We start from the raw sequence: 12,045 nt of genomic DNA, 5'->3' as shown, positions 1-12,045 counted from the left end.
TCATTTATACTGCAGTTATTCAGCCTATAAGCACAGAATGGCTGTGTATTATGCAATCAAGTCCACATAATTAATTTTTTTAAAGTATTCCCACACCCATTTTCAGATCTGATTAGTAACGTCTGATGCATGTGGACTGTAGTTTGCATTCTCAGTAGTGAACTGCACAATTAGCAGATTTTGGTCATATCTGATTAAACCAGTTTTACAGTTTAGACAGACTTACCATCTGTAATGGTTTTTGTGGTCTGCAGCTCACTGTAGACTTTCCCACCAGCATACCTACAGAATGTCTGTTGTACATTCAGGCAAATCCATGCAGAATGGATGTGGAAATAGTTCTATAGGCATAAATTCATTATGTTGCTTATGTTTTAAAAGACACGTGAATTCTTAGATGAGATTAGAGCTTCTCTAAGTCATTTTTTTCAGCAGTCTTACTATAGCTTTGGGCTTCAATAAGTATTTATACAAGTGAAAGAAGCCCTGTGAATAAGCCCTGCTACATCCATTCAGTCTGTTAAGTGTCCTTTTAGACAGCTGTTTCTGAACTCAGATCTCCTCTTTGCAACCCTTCCCTCTTCATGAACATCTACAGGCAGGTCAATATCTTCCCTCTGGCTGAGGAGATACTGACCTTAGACATCAAAATTCTTTCATGGGATGATGGAGACTTGAAAATATTTTGTAAGCACTGAAAACATCTGAGCAATTAAAAACTAATCTTTGTGTGTTTTCTGTATTTGACCTGGGTTGAAAAGGAAAACCTAAAAAGCAAAGTATGAAAGATGATAATGTAAATACTGCTCATGTTTCAAATTAGTCTGAGCAGCCTTTGCTCTTTATTTAGGAGGTTTGCAATTATGAGACAATAAGGTCCAAAGGGAAATATGTTTTAAATATCATGCTGATTTCTTCAACTCTACAGAAGATGACAGTATGAATGTCAGTATGAATAAAAACATCTGTTGAGGAGTATATCTGAAGCTTGGAAAATTGGTCAGAGGCAAAATACCAGATTATGTGTACAAATATAAAATTAGTGTGGAGAAGGCTCCAGATGATAAAGTATTGTTTTCCTTTCAGTTTTCTTCCAGTCTTTACATATAACTGTGATTCATTCATCATTATAACCATCTGCAGGGATTCTTGCAATACAGCAAGGAGTAACTCAATTTGTCTTTGGGGTATTTATGTTCCATGCAGCAAAGGGAATCTGTTAAATACAAATGAAGGGATTAATTGATTTATGTTAGTGGGAACATTGATGCTACTTTAGTAAGTTGCTGACTACAGATTAGAGCACCTACATGCAGATTTTATAAAAGTTCAGGACATTCCTTGAATTCTGCAGATGGATGGAAGCGTATGATTCATTCCTAGAAAAACATGCAGTTGTTGTATATGCTGATCTACTGAAGCCTTTCTCAGTCTCAACTAAAACACAAATGTGACACTACAGTTCTTCTCACCTTTGGTACTTCGCAGCTTTGATGGACCTTTGATGAAAGCAGCTATTGAATTTATATTTCTCCAATATTGCAATTAAAAGATGATAGTTAAATAATCTTAATGAAGCTCTAAAACTGCAGTCATACAGGGTCTTGGCGCTGTATCTCTGAGTTATTACTCTGCAAATTATTTTCTTTAGTGTTCACTGGAGAAAGGAACCTGCAGCAAGCCTTTTCTTTCAAGCTGTTAGTTCTGTATCCAGACGTAGCTGTGAAAATATTAATCATCAGTCAGCAAAGGGAGTCTAACACCCGTTTTGGTGAAACTGAGTCACCTTTGTCTGACAAACATTTAAATATTAGCACAGCTTTGCACAGGTTGTCTCTAAGAGAAATAAATAGATGATCGTGGTCTGTTTCAAAGGCACAGTTTTTGAGTGGATTAAAATATGGTGGTTTTTGTCCCATAGAAAATTAATATGAGCATAATCTCACAGTGCAGACAAGATGCAGCCTTTACCGAAATGCTTTTCTTCTCAAGTTAATTGCATTATCTGAGCATATTAAAAATACTGAGCTCTGAAGTAGAGCTTCTGATTTTTTAATTAGTTAAAGGGATATGTGAAAACAAGATTAACCATGTCAGCCCTGTGGTTCTCAAGAACAAAATTTGCACTACTTATGAAGGTGGATCATAAACGTTTTAAAAGTTTGACAGGTACTGCTTTTAGTCTGCTTCTTTTCATGTCTCTATCAAATTTCTGTACCTCTTTTGACCCCCTTTTTTTGCTTTTTTCTATCTCTTCCCCATCTAATGGCTTGGTATTTTTTCCCTTAATTTTGTGAGATGAACATCAGTCTTGACTGGAGAGAAAACCAAAAGAAGAGATAAGTGCCTACTTACTTCCTCATTCACTTGCAGTCAGTAGGAGGTTGATGTGTTCCTCTGGGGTGGATGTCAGAGCTGCTGAGTGACTAGTAATAATTTGGAGAGTTAGTGCAGTTGACTTGTTCCTGCATAATTTACAGCTGGTAACTAACGTGAAATAGAGAATTTACTGGAAATGCTTTCTTCTCCACACACCCCATCACTAAAGGTATAGAGTGCCTTCGGATGCCTCCTACCTGTCATTATGACTTGAGGGGATTCATCAAACCAGTTGCTCCTTATTATGTATTGAAATAAATATCTTGTTTGAATAAAGGGTGTGTCCAGATTTCTTTTTCATCCCTCAAAGGAAACTTGTTATTACTGTATTGTTTCTGGTATTTCAGGAAACCCAGAGAAATGCCCAGACAAGTTCTTGCTAAGATCAAGTTGAGCACTTTCTTAACAGTCAAAACACTTTTAACAGCTGGGTTTCACCTGAGTGGTTGCAGTTTCCTGAGTTTTCAGCTTTGGAAAGATTGATGAAACAAAGAATTGTCAGCATTTTGTTTTATCAAATGGGCCTTTTTTCCTGTTAGCTGCATACAGTGTGTTAGTCTCTGTTTTTTGTTAAACTACAGTTCTTCACTCATGATTCCTAGTTGTTGCTGTGTTTCTCTCTTTGGATTTGGCTAAAACCACAACCATGTCAAAAGAGGCAATCTCACCTGAGGTCAACAAGGCAGACCAGCCTGTGCAGGTGGCCCAGATGCTCCATTTTAAAGTTGTGATTAGTTCCCCAACCTAATTTGGATGCCTTTTTCTTTCCTTTATTGCAGTCTTTGGCAACCCTTTGGAAACTAACCAAAAGTTGTGTTTGTTTTTCCTGAAACAAGAAATGCTCACCACTCAGCCTGAGGTCAGACTGTGCTGCACAGAGTTAAATGTTGAATAACCAGGCTGTCTCATCCTGACTGCTCTGTCATCTCATATCTGCAGTGTTAAACACCACCTTCCCTGCATCCTGCAAGGAAGGACATAGAGCAGCACTTTGTGTCCTTGCAGGGTCCTGCTGGTTCCCACTGCACCATGTGCATGTCAGGGCTGGAGCAAAGAGGACTTCTCTTGGTAAGGGGGAGAGGAAGAGTTAAGGCTTATCAAAGTATCCGCATGTGCATGTCAGGGCTGGAGCAAAGAGGACTTCTCTTGGTAAGGGGGAGTTAAGGCTTATCAAAGTATTCCTGTGAATGTGGGATGGAGATGGATTTTGTGACTGAAGGTGTTTTCATACAACAGATACTTGCTGGTTTTGTGAACTACTTGTGAAAGGCTTGCACTCTGGATGAGTTTTTATGTCTGAAGTTAAACAAGTGTAATCCCTGTTCATCTCATCCCCTGTTCTTCCCCAGCTACTGAGGTAATTCCAAATTGATTTATTTGAGAAAAGGCTACAATTTAAAACAGTTTTCCCCAAACAAATGCAGTAAAACATGATAATCCTTTAGAGGCACATCCCTGGATTGTTGCATCTTGCCTGCCAACCACAGCTTCTTCTGCAAGTAAAGACTGAAAAAAGGGAGAAGATTTTCTGTTGAACAGAAAACATAATTTAAGAAACCAAGTTTCTTAAAGCCCTCTGCAAATGTCAAGCTGCAGATTTCAAATGAAGTTGAGGAATATGAAAACAGAATGAGCATAGTGAACTGGTCATTCAAGAGATGAAGAGGGAAATAGTTGCTTCTAAAAGGAAGAAAAAGCCTTACAGAAGAGGCAGAAAGTATTACGAACTAGAGAAACTAACAGCATGTAGGCATTGCCAGCTGGTGTGAAAGAAGAGTCCTCTGGGCACAGTACTTCTTAAGGAAAGTAGAAAAAATAAAGGAACATAATTCAACAAGGAAAGCTCAGGAGCTGTGCCAGAGCCTGGTTGACAGTAGAAGTAAACTAGACCTCATAAAACCAGACAATGTTGTAAAGATCATCAGATCTGCAAAACAACACTATTATGAAAAAGACAAAAGCAGTAGGCTATTGCTAACATTGAAAAAATAAACAATGTGTAAAATAGTCTCTTCAGTCTCCAGAGGGGCCAGCCAAAGGATATCCATGAGACAATTTACTGTGTATCTTGCAGGATGTTAATACTGCTTGGAGACAAAAGTGTTTTATTTAAGTCACCTAAACTATGCCAGCAGATCAAATGTTCTGCATGAAAGGCATTAAAAGTTAGTTTAATTACGGAGAATATTAAAATTAGTATACTTGAAATGATTAGACCCCTAATATCTCTCTTGCAGAATTTTTATAAATGTGTATAAAAGGAATCTGGAGTGAACAGACGGAACCACAGTTGGGTCAACTTCTTAATGAGACACAGAAAGAAGGAAAGGCCCTGGCATCCAGATATAGTAATATTGAAATATGTAGAACACCTACTCAGCTTCATCACATGTAACACATCTGTTTATTAAATCAAACTCTTTCCTTTGTTCTTATAAACAAACTAAATAACCTTGCCTACTTACCCCAGCAGAGCTCCAGCCAAGTCACTTTAACAGGAAGCTGAGAGAGATCAGCATTCATGACTCGTTTTTCAAGCCGAATATGCAAAACAGCCCACCTCACAACTAACATTAGAAGATGAAAAACTGATAACGTGATCTGGCAGTTCTCAAAAGGGATCTTAAAAAACTTCTGGCTAAGTCCCAGGTTTAGGAATTAAATATTTATCCAGAGTCAAGTCCAAATGCTGCAGTAAAAATTAACAGGACACTATAAGCAAGTTTCTCATTTTCATACCAGGGCTTTCTCCATCATCTCTCATCTTCACTATGGTTGTACAGTAGTCATATAGACAGCTCAGGCAAGTCTGAGGACCTGACAGTGTAGTGCTGGTAAGGTATTACCTGAATTGTTGACAAGAAATATATTGAAATGTTTTGCAAGGCTTCCTCAGTTTGCAACAAAAGAACAAGTGAATGTTTTGTAGCATTAATAAATTCCACCTGCCCACCCCCTCACACCCCCCCCTTTTTTTTTTCTTACAAATCTTTGCAGAAAACTTATAAACCTTTGGAAAATATTCCTCCTTTGTGTATATACTCTTTCTTGTTTGTATGTCCCTTAAGGAATTCATCCTAGGCTCCCTTTTTTTTGAGCTACCTTAGGGAATCTCTTGGTACACCAGAACTGCTCTTGGCAGAAGATAACCATAGCTTGGTAACCTTTTCAGATTTATTACTTAATAGTGGGAACTTGTCTTTAGACACTGAATGTTGGTTTCTTAAGCTGATTGCTTCTGAATTTCTTGCTTTAATTTGGATTATACAGCTCTGTATGTCTAGACTATTTTGTATTTTATTTTATTGGTTTTGCTCATGATGTATGATTTGTTTGTATAATTATCTGGAACGTATTTAGACTTGCTACTGGAGGAGACACTCATCCCTGATCCAGCTGATGTGTGGTTGTGTGAATCAGCCATCTAAATTATACCTCCAGAGCAGATAGGTCACTGCCAATCGCTGCGAGGGAGAAAGGCAAAGAACACTTGTGAGAAAATGAGTAGACACAGTCCTTGAGAGAAGAAAAGGACTAAAGCTTTCTCAGGTGTTTTATTTTGAAGACGTGCAATACTCCCTGTCTTTTCCTCGTTTCTTTCTCTCTCTCAAAAAAAAATATCTAAGTTAGCACTTCTCCCACTGCAACCTGACACAAAAGACCTTCTCAAATAAATCACTCGTGCAGTTGACTGCTATGACACAGTGTCAGATGCTGTCTTTTTGATAAGTTCATTTCCTAAGCAATTTGTTTAACCCTTTTTATAGACATTGTTTTCTCTGACTAAGTCGTGAGTCATTTTTCAACACATGAGTACTCCAGGGAAATGTCACACTCGTCGCTTGTTTCTCTGCCTGCCTGCCTTCACCATATGATTTTTAAGCCAAAAGGACAAGAGTTCCTCCTTTTGTTTGTGCCATTCTGCTGACAGCTGGCTCTCATTGGCTCTGATTGGGCTACTCTAGAGGCTGACCTTATAGTTGTTATAAGGCAAATGAAGTATTTGGAAAAGAGCCTCTTCCCTAACCCAGGGCATCAAGCAAAATGAAGAAGCTTTTAGGAGCCTGTTATGATGGGTATCACTCATCACGAAATTTGTGTCATGATGTGAATGTAATTTCTTGTGTCTCAGAAGTCAGTTCCAAGTTGCTCTAAAGTAGCCACCACCAAGATGAGGTTGTCTAGGAAAAATCAAAGTGGTTGTTTTTCATCCCAAAGGCTCGCTTCAGGACACAAAATCTGTCATTCACCTCAGCAGAACAGATGGGCTGAGGGCTTGTAAAGGGTCATTTTGGATTTTTTTTTCCTTTGGGGAAAAAAGTCTGTTTGCCATCTTACAAAAACCTCTTCTTTGCAGTTTAGATTGTACATAGACTCATAAATTTGAACAAGTATATCCAAAATGCTTTGAATTTTCTGTATTATCTGTGCCTGAGGGCAGCTAGGGACAAGTGTTTGCACCCAGGTATGGTGACAGAAGGCAATTGCAAAGACTGTGGGAGCCTCAAAGGAACACTCCCCTTGGGAAATGACTTTCTGAGGAAGCAAATGTAATTACTAGGAGTCCTGGGCACGCCTGCTGTCACAAGAAAGGAGTGTCCCAAAGACTATTCCAAGATACTGCTGTTGGTAGCTATAAAACCCTTATCTAATTCAATGCAAGCACAAGGCCGTTGTCTCCCTGTCCCACTCCCTTTATCTTCCCCTTTCTCTCCCTCTCTTTTTTGTTTAAAACTTTAGAGACTCGAATTATATACTTCCATGTGTTTTTAAGTGGAAAAAGCTTAGGAAATGTTCTAAGGGAAGTATACAAGTTACTGCCTTGTATACAATTTGGCTTGTGGCATGCAGGTCCTTGAAAACCAGGTGCTCTGTTTCTGATCCTAATCCTTTCTGACTGGCTGCTGTGCCACAATGGCATGAGCTGTGTGTATTTGGAGGGTTTATCTCAGGGACCCTGCCTAGATCCCTTGGATTGCTTTTGAATGTAGTGTCATTTTCTCTAATGAGTTACTGCTGGCTGTAAGCATGCTGTACTTCAAAGGTCAAAGGGTATTAATCCTTCTCTTAAGGCTTATGTGATGAGAAATGTGGATGCTGGAATTGCTGCCATGCAGAGACAACTGGATCCTGGCCACTGCTTGTCAGGGCAGCTTTAGAGCTCATAGTCATAAAGGACTGAAGCCAAAACCCTTTTGTCAACATTTGGGTTGATACTGAAAGAGAATGAGTGTGTTATGAAATTCTCTGCTAATCATGAGACTTTTCCAGCCTAATTACGTCATCTAAATTTTTGAAATCTTCTTTGTTCTGTCTGTAGGGCCGTACTGTGGTAATGTGATGCCTGTCCCCAAAGAAATCATTCTGGATAGCAATGAGGCAACTATTCACTTTGAGAGTGGATCCCACGTGTCAGGACGAGGCTTTTTGTTGTCCTATGCCAGCAGTGATCATCCAGGTAAGGTGATATCCAAAAATAGTAGAAGATTAGTGGCATAGCTCCCCTTATTTAATTATCATCTTTACAGACATAGAGATTTAGCCTAAATGTTTGTTCCTAAGTATTTCCAGATTAGCATGAGCCATGGTATTTTTAATAGCATGTATGCAAGAAGCAGTTGTAACATTAACCAGGTATAATAACTGCTGAAATCCTACATAGACTATTTGGAATACGGGGCCAGTGGAGGGGAAAATAATGCCTTCTCCTTGAAGCTCCACTGTGTTTTGAGCTCTAGCATCCATCATACTGTGGTAGAATGGAGGGGTAGGAGGGATTAAAGTTTTCATTCCCACATTTAATGTTCTGCATGTCTGTTCAACTTGAAGAAGGTGTAAAGCATAAGAAGAGTAGAAGAGGGAGTTGAAAAGAATGAAAGAAAACCATAGCTATTGCTTCCAGTCTAATGAAATTGCTAAAGTATTATACAGAGAGGTCATTAAATGTAATTTCATGTTCTGGCAAATATTTGTCTGTATTTTTACATCCTACAATGTGAATTGACATTTGTAAATTTTCACAGATCTAATCACCTGTTTGGAAAGAGCAAACCACTACACAAAGGCTGAATTCAGGTAAAGAGGGTTTGCAGCTCTGCATTCTGGCTTGCTTTGCAGTATCTGTCAACTGATTCAATTGTTAGAAAATGTTAAAGAGCCTTGGTTTTCTGGAGAAGTGAATTTTTTTGAGTAATGGTTTAATGCTTGGTTGTGAGAAGCAGCAGTGCAGAATAGAAGACTGTGGCCCAGAAAAATGATGGAATGGAGTTGCAGAGCTCTCAGCAATTCTCATTAAGTGCATACATATACATGGTATATGTAAAAAGAGTTTCCACTTTGAAATTCAAAGTAGCCTCAAATTCCAGTGCTTCCTCTGGGAGCAGATCACGTCCCAGCTGATACAAGATTATCTGAGGACAAGCTATAATTTCTCGGTTCCTTGAACTTTGTGATAGGTTTGAAATGGTAATAAATTGTGCTCTTTTGGCTGCTGTCTGGATGAGCATACAGGCTTCTTATCTTACTCTGAAAACTTGTGTGGTAGCATTTCTAGAACAAGAGAATTAAATAGAAATAAATGCCCTTGCTAAACTGCTTTTCTGGTTCTTTTTGTGATACTGAGTTCAGTCCACCTATGAACTCAAGGGCCCATTTATTTGGCTCCTAGACTCACTAACAGAGCATCAGTAATTTAGAGAAATTACTGCTAAAATATTTATTGGTTTGAGAGCATTTCTTTTATGGGAGTTTGTTTGTGTGTATTGTCACTACAGTTCATGCCTTAAACAAGCCTTTCTTCTCTCACTACAGCAGATACTGTCCTGCTGGCTGCAGAGACATAGCAGGTGACATTTCTGGGAATATTGGAGAAGGATACAGAGATGTAAGTACACAGGGTAATGGGAGCAAATTTATAAAGACAAAAGAAACAAGAATAGAACAACTTGGTTTCTACTTTTGCTGTTTGACTTTTGTTAGTAATTCTTCTGGGCTGTTTTGCTATACCTTTTATTATCAGTATATAAGTAAGTTATCAGTATATAAGCACACAGAGACACTTTTCAAACAGACAAATCAATTGTGTGAGAACAAAGTCCACTGATTGTCAAATATACCTACTGACATGCGGTTTTGGCTTTCTGGAAAAGGCCTGCCTACTGTTTGTCCTTCTGAGGCAGTGCTCATCCATGGATGAAATACTTCTATGATTTTAGCTTTTACTTGTTTGGTGTCCACATGTGAAAAATATACATTTCAGTAACACGTGGGCTTTCTCTAAGGTTATGCCTGCAGTATTCCTAGTATATGCTCTGAGATTAAATAAATATTAAACACTGCCTAACCACATCCCACTGCTAACTACCGACCTCCTGGGTTGTTTTAACTTCTTGTTCTTCAAACTGAAAAAGTTGAAGTGGTTGCATTTATCCACAGTTCATATGGCTCAGAGCTCTGCCCTCTCTGTGCCCCTCTCCCTGGACTCTTCTCTTGTCATGTCTGTGAAATCTTTACCTCTCTCACAGTGGAGTAAGCCTAATCATACCACTGAAGAAAAATCCCACCCTATCACAGTCACTGAGTTTCCAAAAAGTCAGCACTCACGTTTAACCTGTTCATCCAGTTATTCAAGCGTGCTGGCTCCAGCCTGAAAAGTGGCAGAGCTGAAGAAACAAAGAAATGCCACATTACATTCTCATTAGCTGGAGTTATTCTGCCCTTGGTTCCAATGGTTAGGGCAGAAAAGCAGCACATGGCATGACCTCATGCAGATTTTATCTGCACTGAGGAATTTGCAAAAGAAATTTCCCCTCCACCATTAAGGAGGATTTTGTGATGGGAAGAAACTGCAGGGCTCCCCTGGAGATGTGCTGCTTTGTGCCTCAACTCTCCCCACCCCTCCCTGGAGGGGACAGCTCAGCACCCCAGCTTGTCCAGTAGCACAGCCCAAATTGGGCCAGTGTGAACCTGCCTGCAGCCTCCAGGAAAGCCTCCTTTCTACCTTTCTCTGTGCTGTTCCTGCTTCCCATCCCTAGCCCTGTTATTACCACCTAGATGGCACATGAGTTGTCCTGCCTGTATTTTTCAGCACTATCCCACCTGAGATAATGGGAAATGGGCTGCACTTAAAAACCCAGCAGCAGCTACTCAACACATAGCCAAAGCCCTAATGTACACCATAATTCAAATCCTAAAGTGCAGTAATAGATAGGTCTGTCTTCAGGCAACAACACCAAGGAATTATTGATTTATCTTCCCAAGGAAGTGTGTTGCCTTGCCTTTGACTTTTTTTTTTTCCTGAGGAGTGACAATCTTACAGCACCTTCTCAGAAGCAGATCATTTGTTTTTGAAAAGAAAAATTACTTTAGGAGACGTATATTTTTCAAAGATTACTCCTCTTTCTCCCTCCCCTGCCTCTTATTCCTCTTGAGCTTTTGCTGGATTTTATGACTGTAACACCTGTATAGTGGTAGCTTGGCAGGGAAGGCATTAGCAGTTTGTCAGATTGATTTCCCGAGCCTTGGCTCCTGCCTTTCAGACGTCTCTGCTGTGCAAATCTGCGGTGCACGCCGGCGTGGTGGCGGACGAGCTGGGCGGGCAGATCAGCGTCACGCAGCACAAGGGCATCAGCCGCTACCAGGGCGTCGTCGCCAACGGCGTCCCCTCCCTCGAGTGAGTACCACGGCTGGGCACAGGGCACTGCCACCACCTGCACAAGCAGGTGGGACACCGTCCTGGGGAGGAAAGGATGTTATGAGTGTTTGTAGGGCTTTATCAAAATGGTGTTGGTAATGGAGATGGGAAGAGGTTCCAGGTTTTCAGTGGCTCTATACCATGTAGAGTGGTATTTTCTTTTTTTTTTTTCTCCTTCTGTTCCTTCCAAAACATATTTACAAATTACTTTGTTAGCAGATACATGAGAGTATGATGTTCTGCAACAAACAGCTTTAATCGATGTGCTAATAAATCATGATAAGCTCATGTTGAAGTTTAAAAAAGGCTAGGAAAAATGAGTAGGTAAAAAGTGCCATTGAGCCATAGGGGATTTAATGAACAACTTCTTAAACATTGTGCTTTTGACATGTTCAGAGATTTTCTCTTTTAGAATATTTATAGAAAGGGTGTTATATTTACTGCTTATCTTCTGACTTTTAATTGTACTGCTGTTGAAGTAGAAATAAATCCTCTAATCTCTATCCAGCACAGTAAGACCTTCCAGCAACTGCTTCTGTCATTCCTGTTGGTTTATAGTTTTTAATTTTCAAATGTTATCTGGATTTTACATGAGGCCTTTTTTTTTCTTTTTTAAGAAGGGAAATTTCCATTCCATAACCTATGAGAGCTAAAGCAATATGTAATTTTTATACTATTTTCCTGATTTTTCACAACCTCCTGACAATTTTACAATCATGGTTTCATTCATTAAAAAAAAGGCATTCGTGATCTGTTGCTGTGTTTAAACTTCAGCAGAGACTGAAATGCTTTATATACAATGGCACTGGCGTATACAAAGCTGGGGCATATGTAGATCATAGCCAAAGAAGAACTGTACCGCCTAAATATTTTCTATTTTTCTTGAAAGTTAGTTGCCAAAGAAAATGCATGTAAAGTGGTCTCAAGCAAAGCAGGACTGAGAGCTCTGGTCAGGCACTAAGCCCCTCCATAAA

At 39.5% G+C, this 12,045-nt stretch overlaps 1 protein-coding gene across 3 annotated transcripts in view; it reads left to right on the top strand.

Moving 5' to 3' along the window:
• The window catches only part of DCBLD1 (discoidin, CUB and LCCL domain containing 1), a 46,174-nt gene that overhangs the window by 17,393 nt on the left and 16,736 nt on the right, over positions 1 to 12,045 (top strand). For 2 of the 3 annotated variants that reach the window (XM_039731613.1, XM_039731615.1), the window contains exons 3-6: positions 7,700 to 7,837; positions 8,403 to 8,454; positions 9,190 to 9,262; positions 10,917 to 11,050. In XM_039731613.1, the coding sequence (XP_039587547.1) occupies positions 7,700 to 7,837; positions 8,403 to 8,454; positions 9,190 to 9,262; positions 10,917 to 11,050 (397 nt within the window). The remainder of the gene's footprint in view (positions 1 to 7,699; positions 7,838 to 8,402; positions 8,455 to 9,189; positions 9,263 to 10,916; positions 11,051 to 12,045) is intronic. The other variant, XM_039731614.1, reaches the window with a different exon arrangement.

Source organism: Passer montanus, unplaced genomic scaffold, assembly GCF_014805655.1.
Source record: "Passer montanus isolate IOZ18808 unplaced genomic scaffold, ASM1480565v1 scaffold79, whole genome shotgun sequence".
Taxonomy (NCBI): Eukaryota; Metazoa; Chordata; class Aves; order Passeriformes; family Passeridae; genus Passer; species Passer montanus.
The sequence above is the reverse complement of the archived record's forward strand: the minus strand, read 5'-3'. Positions and strand labels throughout refer to the sequence as shown.